The following is a 19,622-nucleotide window of genomic DNA, read 5'->3' as shown; positions in this document are numbered from 1 at the left end:
AATAATAATAATAATAATAATAATAATAATAATAATAATAATAATAATAGTCCATGTAGCTCTGAGATGCTGAGGATACAACACTCTACAATCAGAAAGCAAATCCACACACAGTACTCACCAGCAGCTTGACTCAAAGCCAAGAAGGCACAAAGAAATAACGGCAGAGTGAGGATCTTCATGGTGGAGATGATGCAGACTGCAGACAATCAGACAATAATCACCTGGAATATAAAAGTTAATACATAAATAAAAAAGGACAAACAGTCAGGCTAGAAACTTAACAACCAGAAAACCAACAATGGTTGAAGTTTGGAACAGAGTTTTAACCAAACCAGCAGCAGGATTTACCTTCTGTTCTTTATTTCTGTAGCTTCAGCTTTCCTGTGTGGAGGTTCTGGTCCAGTCAAAGACCAGCTCTCTATATATTGTCACAACCAGGTGCAATAGCAGGAAGTTGGAACAAAATTATTTGTAACACACACTTCTTATCTTTTAATAAATATGCTTACAGTTTAACCCAGAACTTTATGAGCCAGAGTTCAAATCTGTGTAAGGGTTTGGGTTTATTGTCTCTTTTGTTGTCTCCATGTTTTATCTTCTCTGTGCCTGTCATTATCCACTTGTCCCCAGTCTGCAGTTGTGTTCCTGTCACGTCCATCTCGATTGAGTCTTGCTTTCGTTACATCATCAACAATCGTCAGGACAGATTCGGTGCCAGTGAGGAGATAGAAACACAGGAAGACACGGCGGACGGTGCAACAAGCAGGAAGTCAAAAGCGGGACTTTTTTAAGAAGAAACTTTGTGGATTTTGTTATGTTTTGTTTACAGCGGACAATGCATGAGCCTACATCAGCAACGTGGTTCTTCACAAAGAAAGTCGCCTGCATGTCAGCAAACAGCTGACCTTTGCTGCCCTCAGGCTCACAAAGCTTTAATAATATGTTTAAAACCAAAGCAGCACAAACCAGAACTGTAGCACAAATGTTTGACACCAACTTTGTTTTATTTGGTAAATGTGGGGGGGCTGGTTGACCTTTGATGACCTCTGGAACCTTTTATTAATATCTTTAAAATGATAGCGACACAAACGAAAACTTTTGCCTCACAAACGTTTGACACCACATGACTTGAAGAAGGTGGGGGCCAACTTCACTCAGGTTGGTGTTTGTTGTTCTCTGGAAACTCAGCTGTCAGCTCTTTCTGCTGATTTACAGTTTCATTTCTTTTTTATTCAGATTTAGATAAAGAGACAAACACGTTCTGCAGACTCATTCAGGGCAAATTTCTGTTCAGATGCTAAAGTTCGTTCAGTCATAAAAACAACTTCACAAACACGTTTTATCTTAATCTGATAAATAACTTTATGACTTCATTCTTTACCCGAGTAAATTCTCTGACATGATAAAGATTTTCCAGCCCACAGACAAATCTGTTTACAAATACTTTTTATTAAACTGAAGTGCAGGAACTAAGACATCTAGTCCAACAGATTCTTTGCTCTACAGTAATCTGTCATGCAGCTACAAAGCTCGTGTCTCACTCCTGCTGACGTGTTTTCATGTGGACGAGTTCGCTGAAGCGATTAGTTAAAGTTAGCTCGAGTTAGCTTCGGAGATGTGTCCAACTCAAGGCCCGCAGGCCTGATCCGGCCCTCCAGTTTGGGACAGATCAAGAGTTTATTGCTTCTCATTTTGTTTAGTGAAGTCTTCGTGTGACCGTTACTTTTATTAATGTCTTTAAACCAGCACCGACGTAGCACAAACATTTGAAGAAGGTGGGGGGGCAACTTCACTCAGGTCAAACACTTTATTTACAATAAACCCTTCAGTGTTCTTATAAAGGTTAAAACATCCAGAGTCACTGAATATGAGGCTTTTGAGCACAACTTGTTGTATTTACAGAAGTTTAATGAAATGACAAGAGTTAATCGGCGGACCCGGTAATTCAGCCACAACACAGGAGTGAAAGAATAACACGTCTTTATTTATTGATAACCCGAGAGCGGCAAGCAGCTGCGGGGTCCTTGGTCGCCGTTCTGGGGAGAGAGAGGGCAGCTCAGAAGTTCGTACTCGAACCAGGAAGTGATTGCAAAAAGCGGGAGTTCCACTAACCTGGGAGAATGTGAGACGAGAGGAGGAATGCAGCACTCGTAGAATGATCGCCGAGAACAGTCCAGGAGCGGGGACCACTGCAGACGGCAGGTAGGTCGTTGGGGAAAAGGCAAGCTCGAGGTCGGGCAGGCGGGGGTCAAAACCAGGAGATCCGAGATCCAAATACAAAGCCGAGGGGGCAGGCGAGAGATCCAAGTCCGGGGCACAGGCAGGGGTCGAGGTCCAGTAATCCGAGATCCGGCTTGATTCCGACGAGGGTGAAGCGAAGGGGGAAATCCAAAAAACGTGAGCAAAGTCGAGGCACAGGAAGTCAGTCCGTGATCGCTGGAGAATTACTGGCATGAGAGCTTTCATAATCTGGCACTGAAAGAGAGCTGAGGAAGAGTATATATAGGGCGAGGCCCAGGTGCAGGAAGTGAAATCAGGAAAGGAGCGCAGGTGACAAGCATGAACGTGATTACAAGGAGACATGGCAGCAGATAAACGTGATCATTACATAAACAGACAGTTAAACCAATTATCTCACTAATGGACTTGAATTAAAGTATTAATACTACATTTCAAATGATTTGATCTGTTAAAACGTCTTTGGGCCATGAGGTGAATTAAGTCACAGCCTCATTACTATACAGTAAAAGGCTATAGGCAGCTTTTGAGCATTTACAGTGTTCTGTTTTAGCTTATGCATGCTGCATTCATTGCAAATAGTTTTAAAAGCACCTCTGTTTTTTTAAAAAAAGCTTTAAACCAATTCTCAATGTACAAATTTAAGTTTTCATTTCAGAAAACTTTCTAATTTCTCTAGTAATGTGAACTGCATGACAGAAGATGATTTTCTATTTAAGTCTTTTTAAGTAGTGTTAATGTTTTATTTGTGTTTTTGTTTTTCTTTCTTTGACAGATTTCTGGTTTGTTTTGTTTTACTTTTTGGTTTTACTGCTTTAGCAGCACCTTTGCTCAGTAAAATACTTTTTCTGCCATCCGCCTACCAACCCCCACCCCATCCTCTTAGTCCTGCATTTGAGTCCCATTTTCTTTCCCAATGTTTTAAAACAAGAATAGTTGAAAGCAGCAGATATTCACTTATGTTTTTTTATGGGATGAAGTGTGCTTTTAAATAAAAGACCAAATGGAACACGCCTCTAGATGCATGAATTGAGATTAATGTAACATTTTATTGATCAACTAAGAGAAGTTTTTTTCTGTTTCATCAATACAAACTGCCTAAACTCTCTAAGCAGAAGGACAAGTGATGCGTCACCGCTCTCCTCTTTCTCTCTGTCTCTCTTTTTTATTTTTTATTACTTAATACCTACCAAGAGACAAATGGCAGAGCAGAAACGGAAGCGAGAAAGAGCTATCTGTTCTCCCTGACAGTGAGGCACTTTATCCTCTACCTCCTCTGGCGTTACCAGGAATTACTTATCATGATATTCCTGACAACGCAGCACTAAATTCTGCCTCCCTCACACATTCCCCTTTAGGTGTGTGTATGTGTGTGTAGGATCTGGGACACGGGTTTATTTAAGGAAAGGCACTGGTAGCATCTGTTTTACCTGAGGCCCACATTTTGCCTATGAGAGATTGCACCACTAATCACTCTTTGCACTGATACAGTATGCAGATCAGGCGGTATTATCATCTTGATTTTTGTAAAGTAGTTTAGTGCTTTGGCTTGTGATGTTCACACTTGTCACTATTAACATAAATATAGCATTGTTGGAATCCAATGTGTTCTCTTGGAGGATTCCTTTTGTTCTTTTTTACACCTTTTTTAGTCAATATACTTACTTTAGGATCTCATAACCTATTATACAGATACCCAGACATCAGCCCTTCCCCTGAACTCACCATAGACATAGAGTACATAATCATCACTGCTGGTCCCTAGGTGGTTGCTAGCTTCACAGCGGTAGGTGCCATTGTCTGTCTTGTTGAGTGAATTAAAGGTGAGCTCCCGCCCCTCTACAATTATTCTGTCCAGGTCAGGAAGTTCACCTCCGTCCTTTGTCCACATCACTGGATCAGGCCTGGAATTAAGCAACATTTTTAGGGAAATCCAACTTACATGTATTACATGTTTTGAGTTTCAGAAAAGAAGCTACAATCAAAAAATGCTGAATTTATTAGACTTACGATGGGTTTCCTCTGGACACACACTCCAACTTTAGGTACTGTCCTTCCTGAGGGAGTGTAATGGGGTTTATGATCTTCACATGTGGAGGATCTATGAAAAGACAAAACATTTCAGCTCGGGGGAAATAATATGGAACACATCGTCACCTTATCATGTTATTTTCTCTAAAATATGATTATATAGTTATATGGCTCAGTTTTAAAATTGGTACTATTCACTACACAGGACTTTTTTGTTCATAAACGTTATTAAAAAAATTGAATTTCAGAGGCACAGATTCCTCCAAACCTCATTGGTGATGTATCCTGAAAAATAAAATACATCTAATGTAAAAAACAAAAAGAGATCTAAGTGATGACTAATGAGAAAATCTTCAGTAGTGCTCATGTTTCGTTGAATAACACCTCATTTGATTCGACCACCATAAAAGGGCTTCTTACTATGGACATTTAGAATTAACTTTTTTTTTCTGGTAATTTTTACCTTTTTCTCCAACACGTTATTGTTGAACACATGTGCTTGTGGGTGTACTCACAGTGGACCTCCAGCACTTCGGTGGCTTGCTGTGGTGCTTGTGCGAGTGCCACATGGTCCACTCTGCAGGTGTAGGCCACTCCATCATCTTTTCTGTCCACGTGCAGCTGCAGAGAGCTCCGCACTGTAAATGTCTTCCCACTTGCATTCACCTCTTTGGCACCTTTGAAGAGAGTTGCTTACTGTCACCAATGCAGCACATTTATCTTGCAGGACATGATGGCAATGCACATCAAAATAATGCCCATGTGTTCCACAGTTTGGTTACAACTAACTTTTAAATCCACAAACATACTCCGCCTGGGTTTTCAATGTAAATATTAAAGACAAGGTGCTATTTCACAGTGCTTCCAGTTGCAAAATGTCTTTACAATGGCTTTAGTCATATCCTCATCTTATCCTCAGCTAATGCAGCTTAGTTGAAAAACTTAGAAGCATGGAACAGATTTGTTTGTTTCGTTACTATGAATGTTTAGTCCATCATTCTCCAGCAAGGTAATGATTGTCCAGCTTGTAGCACACTATCTGATGCAAGCATGAATTCTGGATTGACATTTTATGTAATTTTTAGCTGGGTGGCACAGCGGTGTAGTGGTTAGAGCTGTCACCTCCCAGCAAGAAGGAAGGTTGCAGGATTGCATCCTGGCCTGGAGCCTTTCTGGGTGGAGTTTGCATGTTCTCCCTGTGAGCACATGGGTTTACTCCAGGTACTCTGGTTTCCTCCCGCACAGACCAAAAACATGCATGTTAGGTTAATTGGTAACTCTTAAATTGTCCCCAGGTGAGAGTGTAAACGGTTGTTTGTCTCCTTTGTCTCTATGTGGCCCTGCGATAGACTTGCAACCTGTCCAGGGTGTCCCCTGCCTCTCGCACAGTGACTGCTGGAGATAGGCCCCAGTTCCCTGCGACCCGGAATGGAGAAGCAGGTAGATAAAATAAATGGATGGATAATTTTTGGCCACTTTCAGAAAAGCTATCCATGTCATTATTTGCATAAATAATTCTGCACTTTACCAGTTGTAATATAGGACAAATATTAAAAGATAAGCAATTTGGATCATCATTTCTCAAAAACTATAAATAGTTTGTGAGGTCATTATTTTGTTTGAAACTTTTAATATGCAACTTCCTGGATATTGCTTCTGACCCAGGTTCTAATAACAGCTGTACCTTAAGGCTTGGACTCTCTAAATGTGATATGCATGTTGAAAATGTAGAGCTATTTGACTATGTATATAGTCTCACCACTTTTACATGTGCAACTGTGCTCATTCAAACACTTTAATACACTTCACCTCTTCCTCTAAATCTCTCTACATGACTCTTGGCTCGATTGGGTGGGAGAGAAGAAAAATATGTGCTGGTCAGCTATTTGCCTTGTAGCAAATATCATCATACCTATTTATCTGACAAATTTGTTGTCAGAGCGATTCTGGCCAACACCTGCCTTGAATCCCAACCAAATGGCTCATCTGCACTTCTTTCCCCCATCAGCATCCCAATTATTGCCAGCCCAGTTCACTCAAATTATCTGCATAATCTCCTGAAATTTGGCATATGTCTTGATTACATCTTTCCCCTCTTTGCTTCATTTGCCTCCCTAATGATATCGACTTAAAAAAAGTCAAATGCGTATGATTGGAGGGGGCATGACCTCTTCCCGTCTAACGTGGAGATCGGACATTGCTCTTCTGCACTATTGATTTTTTTTCTTCTACAGGTAAAATGTCCTCAAGCTTTATATCCTTTACAATATCTGGTAAGGGGGTTCTAGGCAGCCCAAAGGGTCCTGTACAAAGCTTGAGATGCTTTCCTCATTTTCAGCAATACAAAATTATTGATACTGACTAGTTTGTGTCATTTTCCTTGTGAAAAAATAAATAGTTAAAGAAACACTAAACAAGTGCACTACTGCATGGCGAATGCCATTTTTACATCTCCATCTGTTTTAAATTATATTTTTTATATTTTTTACTTTCAGCTCACATAAATCACATGCATGTTTTCAACAACTTAGTAGAATCTATGTGTTCATTATGCAGTTAAAATCACCACTTCCCTTACAGACTAAACACTCACGCCAAAGCCAATAGTCTTGCAAATTCACCACCATCATTTTCGATTTTTAGAGTTAACAAAGCACAACCACCTCCAAGGAACTATTTTTAATGCAGTTTTCCTCCAAATTAGATCTGTTTCATCAGTCTTCATTCATCTCAGACAGCAGTGTTTTGTCTGCTCACATGAAGCCAATTCATCCTACTCAATTTATTTTAAAAAGAAGAAGAAGAAGAAAAAAAAAAGCTAGGCAATATTCTAAAGCCCAGGCTTATTTTGACGTTCAGATGTTCTTTGAAAAACACGATTTTCTCCTTCTATTTCACAACATATAATATACCAATTTAAAAAAAATATATAGGGACACTGTATGCACAATTTTCTTTCCATGATGGCCACTTGTTTGTATCTCCTAAAGAGACTGTTTAAGCTCTGCATCCTCCTCTTCTCTCTGCTCAGCTGCTCTACTTTCTCAGCTTTCCTCCTTACTGTCTCTTCTACCGCTACATTCTGCCAATCAACTATTCTGCTCAGCCACTTCCACCAGCTGAGGCAATGAGAATGCCTCCCCAAGAGATGAATGACTGACAGGTCTGCAGCGTTTGCAACATGCATCCAATCAACAACAGAGAGGGAATATTGAAAGATTTCTTTATAAAGATGAAACTGCAGGAGACGTAGAGAGACTGAAAAAGAGAACACGGGGAAAGAAGGAAAAGAGCACATACAATTTCAAACACAGGAAAGTCTTCAAGAAAGCAAACATCTTCTTCTCATTTTTATTAGTTATACTTCCTCATTGTGAATTGCTACTTTATGAAGGTTTGTCATTGGTGTGTTTTCTTTACCCTATATAATGTTTTAAATATCACTCTCAGGCCTTCTTCTTGGTTTCCTTTTTTTCTGCTCAGATTTGTATCTTTAAAAGGGAAATGAAAAGTGTTTTGACGCCAACACAAATCAAAAGAAAATAATAAAGGTGCTTGTTTTGATAGTCCCTCATTAAATTTTTTTTTACACTAATCTAAAATTGATAATAAAAGATCGAAAAAATATCTAGGGTCTTTTTGGCATTTTCCGTAAACACTCGGAAGTGTGACGTATGGAGTGCCAAGCACAGGAATCCGAACAAGGCAGTGAATAGCTAATACAGATAGTGTGGGGATGAAATGGTTCAGTTTGTTGCAATTAATTCTGCAAACTGACCCAAAACTACAATAGCTGTGTCATTCTTCAGCTTCCCAAATCTATCAAATCTATCAAACAAGAAAGTTGGATGGATGTGGTTAGATTAGCTTCTGGTGAAAATTACAACCCAAAGTCTGGTGACTGACTGTGCAGTTAATGTTTTGAAGAGGACCACCTAAAATACAAACTGAATAGAAAAATCACAGTCTGTAAGACCAGCGCTGGCCGCCTCCTACTGTCCCACTGGCATCAATAGTCCCTAGCTGTCCAGATGGAAAACTCCTTAAAGACTGTGTGACATCATTGTAAAGCTTGGGGGTTGTGAAATGTGGGGGTCAAGCTCCTGACAGCTTCACTCCAGACCAAAAAGTCATTCAGTGTTTTCAAACCGCTACTCTTGTTAACAAAACTTGCTTCTTCTTCTGCTTCCATTTTCACTGATAAACTCTGTGACAGTAACCTCTTCAGTGTCCTCCAGCAATCTGCCACAGCTTCTACGTCACCAACCAAGGAGGTAACACCGCCCACACGATCACCCCACTTCGGGATTTTGACACAAAAACTCTAAAAAACAAATCATTAACATTTAAATCAGAGAAACTGAGCACTGGAGTGTTTTATGATAGTGTTTAATTAAAAGAAAAGCATGAAAACTTATTTTTATTTATTTTTTTCATTTCCCCTTTAAAGTAAATTTTAAAAATGACAAATAGTTGATTCTTTTATTTTACAGCTAAAAGACTCATAAAAGTCCTTTTTCCTAAATCTAGCAAAAATATGCAGCATTACAAATAAACACAGGGGTAGTCAAGTTGAAGATTTATGTTAAATTAAACACAGGTTTAACATGTGATTTATCTGTGAAACCTTTCTAAAATATACAACTGAAATGCTTCTATACACAGTGTTGAAAAGGTCTTTTATGGGTGTACTGTATGTTCCTCCTGGCTCCACATAATGACATTTTCTGACTGCACTTTAACAGTTTGTCATCACAGGCTGCCAAGCTGTACGCTGCCAATTTACTTTTGTTGTAATTTTTTTTTTCTATTTTGCCATTATTATTTCTGATCTCACAAGTTCTTAGTTTTGAATTAACTACAAAAGAAACCGAGACATTAAACTTCTATTGTGTAAATTTGTAACGAGTGATTTAAGAGTGATATTTTCAGTTCACTGTTGTTGCCTCAGTGATTCAAGAAAGAAGTACTATAACAACTGAGATGCTTGCAGTTTTTCATCACATAATTTGCTCCAAAAACTTCTAGGATTTAGTTTGAGATCATAATTATTTTTGTCTAACATGCATAAAGCTGGATGAACCTCCAGAAAGCATAAAAATGTATTTTTTTGGATCAGTATTGTTTTTATAATTGTTCGATATTGCAGATAAAAAGTTGTAGTTTGTTAAAAAAAAGAAACACCTGATCAAAGCAGCTGATACTGAGCTGAGTGTTACATTTTACTGAAATGGGCTGTTTGAACTTGTGTTTGTAGACAATGTAGACAAATGGAAAGGGGGATTGGTGGATTATCAGGAGGCTTTATGAATGCCACAATGTTTTATTTAAAAGCAAGTTCTTCTGACATGGGTAACTTGTGTGTAATATATGTAAAGTAGCATTAAGTCTAAAAAATATAATGAAGATTTGAAGCAAAATGCTACTTTTAAAATAACATACGTTGCTAGAAGGCCTTGCATATTTTAACAATACAGCATAAAATTGCACAAACAGCCTTTCTGTGTTAATATCCACAACGGGCCTGTTTGCAGTTAAGACCTGATAGACTGGACAGATTTGTTGCTATGTAAAATAACAATGGGTATCAAATTGAAAAACATTCTAAACAAAATGATTAAGAGCCCTTTTCACTTTTAAAACTATGGTTACTTCAGATCTCAGATGATAATTTAGCACACATTTTGTTATTAATCAGTTTCAGCTTTCATATGCTATTATTCTACTATTTTCTGTGCTATCCCTTGTAATTTTGTTTAATACAATAAAACTTGTTGTACACCAACTGCTCAGATTTTTTCAAAAGTTAAGCAATGATAATCTGCTCATTTTGATACAGTGGTTAAGTTGGAAAACTGCTGATAAATAAAATGGGAAAAGTAGAGGGACAAAATAAACAAACCACAAATTGGATCCCATTCTGTCATATTCACCTGCGGTACTTCTCCTTCACAAAAAGTCCGGTAGTATTTGGCACAGACTGCAGCATGCTGTTCAGTGGGTGGAAGCTCTGCACCATTGGTGTGAGCCAAGACAAGCATGGAGGATTAGAAATGGAAATGACAGGCGTAAAATGAGAGAATCTGACCTTTTTATTCCATTTCACAGGAGAGAAGGACAACCCAAGAATAGGAAATGGGGGGACAAGACAGGAGAGACTGTGGAGGTCTCCTGCAGGGGAGGAGGTATCAACAACCAACAGCGGGAGTGCTGAGTAATCCTTGACGCAGGGGTCTGAAGGCTGACTCAACATTGCCTGAACTGCATCCCATCTGAGATTTAAGGCAATTTGCTCAAGCTAGAACAACATAAAGCTAACTATAGGTTGGAGCAAGGATAATAGATATCAAAGTACAAAACACCATTTAGTTTGAGATTCATCTATGTATTTTTCTTTCCAGATTACTTGCAAATAGTTAAACTTAAAAACGAGCCAAAATACACAGCAAGCTCCAACTCTAATAAGGCGTACAGATGATACATTATGTCCTCCACCATCTCCTTACTTATTCTGAACGTTGTGCAGCATTGAGGGAGTTCCAACTCTTTTTGACTTGCTTGCTTCCTCCCTTTATTTCTTTTAACCAGCTACACTGGTATTTTACTGTAAATACTGTCTGCAGTCATATTGACATTTAACTGATTTTTAATCTGCATTGTAATTTACCTCTTTATTTGAATACATCAGTTGTTTACTGAATTATAATAACTGTCAAAATGGTGCCTCTTAGTTTTATATCATTTTATATCATTTATCAACATGCAAATGTTTATTTAGAAAGCATTATTAAAATCTGCCACATTTGTGCTTAATTGCTATAAATTGTGACTAGCTGAAAACGTGAAAAAGTAAAACCAATTGTTAGAGAATGAATCCAGAACATTTAATCGTTTTCATCAATTCAAAACGTATTTGAATAATAGCATGTTACAATGGATCTAAGCCATACCCAGATACAAAAGCAAACCACCAAGTTCTCAGAAGCTTTTAATTCAACCTGACATTTGTGTATAATTCAACCTTTTTCTTGTCTTCTTAAGCTATGTTAAAAGAGCTGCTTCAACCAATAAAGGGCCTTTAGTTATGCTGCTGTAAGACTACACTGATGGGAGACACCCCACGTTGCATCGAGCATCTCTTTCCAAGCTGCTCTCCTTATACTCAGAATATGTACTGTATATGCCATTATGCAGCTAATGTTATTTTACCGTCATTACCTGTACTCATAGTAAAGTGTTTTAGTTTGGTTTTGGACATCTATTTTTGTTAGAAAGATGAGTTTGTCTTTATTGTTTCCTGCTATATTGTGCTAAACATGGGAAATGAATGAATTGGATTGTACTACACTAAACTGAACTGCATTTACTTAGACTTGACATTAGCACATATATTTATTTATTTTTTTCTATTGTTTGAGATTACTTTTGTTTAGTATGGGACTATTTAAACAAACCTAATCAAATTCTTGTGCAATTTTAATATAATTGCAAAAGATTAACATTTAATATCTTTTTAAAATACAGAACGCAAGCACTGCTGTAAATCTACTAACAATCTATAGCGGTTCAGCTCAGTTTATGTCTTCCTAGCAGGTGACCACAACCAGTGAGCACTGCTTGATGTTAGGAGAGTCTTTATCAGCGGCTGCCAGCCTTGTGTCATAATATCCTCCCTGACATGAAACTCCCTGAGCATTCACAGCTCAGACATGTCTGCTGTGGATTCATGAGAATGGCTTTCCACTCCAAAAGAAGAAGGCTGGTCAGTCTCTGTGCCTTGGCATTTAAGAATGGACAGGTGGCCCACCTCCATAATGTTGCTCTTAATGGGCAGAGACAGCGGGCTGCTGCAGTCTTACCCCCTTTATATCTACACGCAAGGCTAAGTCTGTTAACCTGTTCACACTCCTGCAAGAGACAAAGGATCGTTTAGAAATCCCCCTTAATGATTATATTTACTCAAGGTGACACAGGTTTTAAAAAACGTAAAGACGGTGTTATATACGTTACTGTACTTAAGATACCTCCATTCTGCTTTTCAATATCTTCTGCCTTGAACAGAAATTAAACTTTTTTGCACCTAACATCAGTTAAAATATGAAACTATCAATTTTCAAAAATCTCATCTTGAGCAACTACATAAAGATGTGTGCATTCATGCTTTAATTTTTTTTTTCATTGACACACAAAAAAACAAGATAGAGATGGTGAATATGCATTTTTTGTGTGTGCACAACTTAGGCATCTTTTATTCATGCCGCTGTGACTTGCAGGAGCCATCTTGAAATTACATCTTTAATGGTCATTGATCTGCTCCAGCCCGGGGAGCTGGGTTGTATAAATGTAATCCCAACACAGACTTTTTAAGTAGTGTGCACAGCAAGGTTGTCAAATACTGCCAAAGTGGCTGTATTTTACTTTTAACTAGAAAACTTCTTTTAAATTCCCAGGCTCGATTCTTATTTTAGTCCTCACAATGTCACTTGCAGTCTCATCAACCTGAGCATCATCTCCTTTCAAAGACACTCCAGGAGCTCTCTCTCCTCTTCACTTTCCTAAATAACTCTTTCTGCTGTGAATCTTAGAATAATGATGGCCTCCTTATTCTGTTCTTACCCACAGCAGGACAGGACAATTACGCATAAATGAAGAAATAGCCAGCACGATTTCAAAACGCTGCTCAGTCACTGTACGACTCTTCAGGCAGACTTGAGTGATAGCAGATTGAAAAGTCAGCAGACAACGACCTTAAATAGAGCAAGGTATGTCAGACGTAATAGCTCCATGTCCTTGACTAACAAGTTTGACAATACAGGGATGTGACCGCAAGTAAATTTGAATCAAATTTCTGTTTTTTCTTTTCTCTAATCCCCCTCGGAATAGAGCTACCGCGTAACACGATGAAGCAATAACCTTTACAGTTTAGGTCAGAGAGTATGATAATACCAGTCTGATAGCAAAGATCCTCTCCCCTATTTGAAATAAATATTCATCTCATCTCTGTCTTTCTTCACACAGCTCCCCCCATGGTTCAGTGGTGTGTAAACAACTCCTACATGTGGTGATATCGGAGGAGGTCTCTCTGGGTTATGGTGCGTAACTGAGATAGAAATATATCATTACTGGGTGGGGACTGAGGGGGATCTGAGGGACAAAGAGACTGAGAAATAGGAATATTGGATTCCGTTTCACACATACACAAGCTTATGTCCTTACAATGCAGGCTGTCTCCTCCATCTGTCACAAACACACACATACACACACACAAACTTAGCATAGGATGTCTGGTAACTGCATGCGAATGGGTGATGGACTGCTCCAGTGGCTCTGCCGGTAATATAATCTTCTCTATTCCCCCAGATCCCACACCAATATGTCACAATTGTCATTTATTCCCGGCATGGTTGCCCCCACAATCAGATGCTTTTTCACATTGTACACACACTGATCCTGTCAGGATGATGAACACTTCAAGTGCGTTTCACCTACATGTGCTTACATATATCCCAGATTAACATGTGCTGCCCTTTGTGTTGACGGACTTTTCCCCTCCAATTTTGACAGTGAAAAAGTGCATTTATGTACAACACATCATTGCACATGCAATTACATAGAGGTAAACAGTCAATTGGTGCCACATCCAGGAAGTCAAACTGACTACAGCCAGACAATAGTTCCTACATTCCTGTTAAAGAAGTGCATTAGTTAGCAGAGAAAATGCAATCGTAGTTTGGCAAAGTTGAACATTATGTGAACATTTGTGTGCGTAAATCACAGTCCTGACAACAGACTCTTTTCTGGTCCTGAATGTGTCTGATGAATACTATTTAACACAAAGCAACAAACTACTCATTTAAAACTTGTCAGGAAAGACAAGCTTTTATTCAAGAAATCAGTGCTTCATTCACTGAAATCAATTTTTTTTCTTTGCTCTTGTGGATAAAGTAGGACAAATAAGTGACATAAATGTACATATATAAATGCTCATGTGTTTGGGTTGATTAGAGGTGACATTTGCGATGTTAAAAATCAGAATCCCTAATTCTGCCCATATCCAGTGTGTGAGATTAACAAATCTCTTCTTTAGCAAAGGGGATATCATGCTCAGCTCTGAATAAGTCTGATGACATAGATTCAATATAATCTGCCAAGTAATTAAAATGAAAGATAACACTGATATCTGTTCGGAACTGTGTGGAAGGGGAGTATTGATTTGGCCATATCTCCTTGCTTATCTGGAACCTGGGAAACCTTAATGCCAGATAGCAGACTGAGCTGCCCGGACTTAAGCTGGGGTATAAAAGGTGTAATGGCAGATCCCGAGAGAGAGAGAGCTGTTCAATGAATTCAGCCAAACACCGCCTCCAATGAGTCCAAGTAAAACAACTATCTCAAATCTGACATTTTATTAGACAACAGAAGTTGTTTTCTGTTTTGGGGCACTGCTATCAAGATTTCCTTAGAAAAGAGAAAAGCAACTACACTATATATATATATATATATATATATAATCTGCAAGTATTTTGTGGCATTTTTTTGGATTATTTGTCTACCAAGATAGGGGAAAATGAGAGCACATTGAAAAAAATCCCAATATTTTCAAATGTGCTTAAAATAAAACAAAATATTGAAAAAGTAAAACCATCTAAAAATACTCTAATGTACTATCTGATTCAGCCTAGTTGTATTTCATCAATTTCAACATGGTTGCACAGATTCTGTTCTTTCTTTCCTAAAGAAACACATTTTCACTCTGAATATTGTTCTGGTTTAAATTGTACAAGGCATAGTTCAATGTTGTACCAAGCTGAGGAGTACATTAAAGATTTGGTCTTTAATAAAACAACATATCCTCTCAAAAACACCTTCACTTCAATCAGCTGTATATGACTCTCACTACCTGTTAACTTGTATTAATAAATCTAAATTTAAACAGACAAAAAGACGCAACAACAAGATAACAAACAATATAAAGCTCTTCTCTCAGTAGTGGGCCAGTGGGAGAAGCAATAATCACCCAAAGAAAAACATTACGTCTGTTAGAAAAACTACACATGCCTCTAATTAGTATATACCATTTTGTCTGTGCTTGTTTCTCAGAAGGAAAGCAATAAAGATAACAAATTAGAACAGTAAGCTACTGCAATACATTACAAGAAATTACCAATTAGTTACACTGGAAAATCATAAAAAACAATAAATAAGTGTAATCTGGCAATATTATATATTATCTCTATATATATATTAAATGGGTGAATTACCATTATTTTCATTGTAATATTCAATGTCATTGGTAATGAGCAAAAACGGATTATTAGCAATTATTATTTTTTTGTCAGCAGAATGTAGGGAAAATCTCAACTGTTGGCCAAATGATGTGTTGGTTGACTGGCACAAATAATGATCATCACAAAATTACTCAAAATAAACATATCAAAGCAAAAGTAAACTTTGTGGAATGAATATGAGTTAGATAGATAAAAGAATTAACGTCTCTGAGAGCAGAAAGAAATGCAGGAATATGTTAATGAGAATAAAAAGAATCACTGATGCTTTGAGAAAAAAAAAAGGTTTATTATTGTCTTGTATGAGTGAAGAAGAAGCAAATCATGGACTAATAAAGCATGACTCTGTGAAGTGTTTGTGTTCTGCATCTTAAGTCTTTCTCATGAAGCAAATTCTACAACAATTAATTGGGATTTGAATGTGCAACACCCAACTGCTTGTTAATCCCATTACTGAGTGGTGGTGATCTGATAGCTCATGCAAACATTTTGACAGTATCTTTTCATGCAACTGAGAGACTTTAAGAATTGTTTACTAAGAATGTGTATGCTAAACATTGCGACTTTGTGTTAACCATCATAACTTGTATTTTTTTGCAACAAAAAGGGAACTTTATAATATGCTTTTAATATATTTTTTTGCAAAACACAATAACATCTATAATAGTGCAGCTGCGCTGACTGTTCCTGCTGTCTTGCTCAAATTGTTACAAAGCTGATGGTTCATCAGCTGAAGTGAAACAGAAACAGGTGGGAAATGAGGTTAAAGGACTATTTTGTGCGATTTAGAGCAGTGCACCAATAACGAGGAAGGTTAATGTTATAGTCTGAGGCCACATATTTCACCACTGAAGTCCTGCTACAACCAGCCCAAATAAATATAGAATGCTTTTTAATGTGATACCTTATTGAAAGTCACAAGTGAGTCATTATAGAACTTTTAACACCTTTTTCAACAAATGTCCATAATCTTATTGCAGCAGTTTGTTAGCTTGTTTAGCAGTTCATTATCTAACATTGTGGCATGGAGCAATACCTCAAAACCTACAGTAAAAGTCCAAAATATTTAAAATACATTGGGGCAAATTTCTGAGGTGGAAAAGTAAGGATTTTCACATTTATATAAACAATAAAGCAATTAACATAGGAAGAAGTACTTCATTTTGACTCACTTAGGAGAGAAAACGCTTATATAGGAGAGCTTAGTTTCACCATTTCATGTTTAAGCATTAGGAACTTTTACTTTAACGCTTCAAGTAATAATAACAATGGAAACCATTCATATACAATTATATATATATATACACATCCCTTGCCCTCTAATTGTGGAAATACAGCCATCAAAATTTCCCCTAAAATCTGTTTACTTGACATAATTAATGACTGTATCATTCAGAGTCTCTGTAGCCACAGGCATGAGGCAGATAAAGATGTCACAAACCTTTGACTTCCTTTTCATTCCTGAACCAGCGCAGGTCGGCAGCGGGCTTGCTGCCCTGAGTGATGCAGGTCAGAGTGATGTGGTCCCCCTCCATGGCTGGCTTTGTTAGGCCGTTGATCTCTGGCTTTTCTGGTACACCTGAAAGACGGAAAGAAAATCACAGTGATAGAAATAATTCACACCCAGCAGTGTGTCATTATGCAACAATAATTCTATTATGCCGTTGTGGAAATTCTCCTCCAGCTCACCCACCTGCAGAGAGATTAAGGGGCACACTCCAGAGCTTCTCGGAGTAGTGCGCCGCTCCGGCAGATGTCAATTTAGGTGTTTGTTGGCACTTATGTGGGTGGCTTCACTCATATTTCTCACTTAAATCCAGTGATAGCTACCCACGTAGTTAATTTTAATTGTGTATTTCCAGATCTGCTTTAACTCAGATGTGACTGTCTTGAATGAAGTTTTGTTTGACAGGATTAAAAAAAAAAATTAAAAAAAAAATTAATTTGTGCACTAAAAACCTTCATTATGTTTTTTTTTCTTGCTACTTTGCAGGAACAATTATACTTAGGCTTGTAATCACCATGGCAACAGTCAAAAGGCATCAATCTCAGCACATGTTGAAATATTTTAATATAGATGTGTGTACATGTGGCCACAGGGTTAGGCAGACATCGTTAATTACTGGCCTTTCCTGTAATGAGTGTTTTAAGTAACTGAGCTCTGCCCTTCTGTTGTCAATGACCAATAGGTTTGCTTCAGGCTGAGTGACTGAAAGGTCTGTCAGTCAACTCCATTGACTGACTCTGGCCTTGTCTGTCTTACCACCTTCTGAAAGGTTGAAGGCATTATTAATACACTTGAAGGCCCTCCTCTTTTGTGTTTACCTTTTGAGTGAAGATAAAAAATTGAATTTAAAATCCCATTCACTCACTGTTGCTGTTTGTGTAACCTGTCCCTATTCATTTAATGACACAGTTTAAATTTTGTTTAACATGCATGTTACTTCTGTACACAATAATTCTGTACGAAGTGTGAAGGATGTAAAATAAAAATAAAAAAAGATTTCATATGAATATCTAAGAAGTGTTGTGAAAGTGCAGTTATGTGAACGAGACGTGTTTTGTTGAGTAGAACATGTCAAACAGCTATGTTTTCACGAGGTGACTCTCATAACTCACACTGGTGGATGTGAATAAAATGTCTTGAAATCCATCTGAAGGATTACAATCAAATTGATTAAACATACTTCCCCCCTCAGGACTGTTCTCATGAAATGAATGTTTATAAGTTCAGTGCTTTCTTTTGTGACATTATTCCACAAATTATTGCTTCCTTGCGGTAATAGAGAAGCTTATGTTTGTACACCACATGATTGGAATGTGAAGCTTTCATGTTTATTTTACGATTTTTCTTCATTTCCAAATCCTTTTTAACTCGTGCTCGTCCCCAGCCCTTACAGTCTTGATGCAACAGCAGATAAACCAGGCCATTTCCAGAGAATTTTGTACGATTATTAAATCCCCTTCTTTGTTTCCTGGCGTGCACCATTAACTATTGTTCAGCATTGCAAACTGATTTTCTCCATATCCTTATTGAGCCTGTAATGTCTCTAATTCGGAGAACGCTTGTTACCACAAAGAGCTAGCTAATGGTCCTGGAGTGCACTAATACATCTATTAACATTAGTGAAAACTAATTGGAAAGATAATAAGCACAGTGGCAGGAAATGAAACAATATTTATGTGAGGCAATGATTACAACACAAACACTTTTAAAGGAAGGGAGAGTCGTACTAAGAGGCTGTTTTTATTTTTTTCTGCAAGTAATTTTTGACCATTGTAAATCAAACTAAAAAGTTACCTTATAATTTTGCTAAAAACAAACACTTTTTTGTTTTACAATTTCTCTGTATACAAAGTTTTAAAATGACCACATTCTTAAATTATATAACTGAATGTTTTTTTATAAGCTACATGGCAATAAAGTTCATAATAATATCATGATCTAATTATTTATTTTCAAAAATCATTTTTGCCAGAATTACTAATATTTTATACTTTAGTTTTATCAATTATCTGGTACTTAGCCAGGTTTTAGGGAACTAAAAAATAAAGTGCTCTTTTTCTGTGTTTGAGATCATGCACTTAGGTATCTGTGTTAAAACCTAATGCAGGAACTCAGATTTAAAATTACAGGGTACGACAGATGATAGCAGTTTTGAAACTATAAGAATTTTTTTCTTATATGATAAACCAGACAGACTGAAGAAAAACTGTAGAATTGAGCAGACATGTCACCTGGTTTTATGCACGGCCAAAATTTCCTCATTTCCTGTAATTCAAGCAGTAGTTCAGTGTTTGCTTGGACTGGGTTCTTACCTAGAACAGTGAGGTAAGCTTTGGCCGTTCTGACAGGCATGGTGAAGAGAGAGCAGGTGTAAAAGCCTTCGTCTGACAGTGTGACATCACTGATGCTGATGGTCAGTTCTGACCATGATGCGCGCACAAGCTCAATCCTGTTGTCTCTTAAAGCTGTAGAAAGAAATGACAAATAAGACAGCCTATTTTACCATGTGCAGAAGTAACAGCTGAAAGTGAGAGTCTTAGTAATACAGTAGCTGAAGA

General features: G+C 37.6%; 1 protein-coding gene across 3 annotated transcripts in view; it reads right to left on the bottom strand.

Moving 5' to 3' along the window:
* cadm2a (cell adhesion molecule 2a) overlaps positions 1 to 19,622 on the bottom strand; it is a 232,018-nt gene that overhangs the window by 32,551 nt on the left and 179,845 nt on the right. For all 3 annotated transcript variants that reach the window (XM_017418119.3, XM_017418120.3, XM_017418121.3), the window contains 5 exons: positions 19,377 to 19,529; positions 16,999 to 17,136; positions 4,788 to 4,949; positions 4,252 to 4,342; positions 3,967 to 4,145 (listed from right to left, as the gene is read on the bottom strand). In XM_017418119.3, the coding sequence (XP_017273608.1) occupies positions 3,967 to 4,145; positions 4,252 to 4,342; positions 4,788 to 4,949; positions 16,999 to 17,136; positions 19,377 to 19,529 (723 nt within the window). The remainder of the gene's footprint in view (positions 1 to 3,966; positions 4,146 to 4,251; positions 4,343 to 4,787; positions 4,950 to 16,998; positions 17,137 to 19,376; positions 19,530 to 19,622) is intronic.

The sequence above is a fragment of the Kryptolebias marmoratus genome, linkage group LG13, assembly GCF_001649575.2.
Source record: "Kryptolebias marmoratus isolate JLee-2015 linkage group LG13, ASM164957v2, whole genome shotgun sequence".
Taxonomy (NCBI): domain Eukaryota; kingdom Metazoa; phylum Chordata; class Actinopteri; order Cyprinodontiformes; family Rivulidae; genus Kryptolebias; species Kryptolebias marmoratus.
The sequence above is the reverse complement of the archived record's forward strand: the minus strand, read 5'-3'. Positions and strand labels throughout refer to the sequence as shown.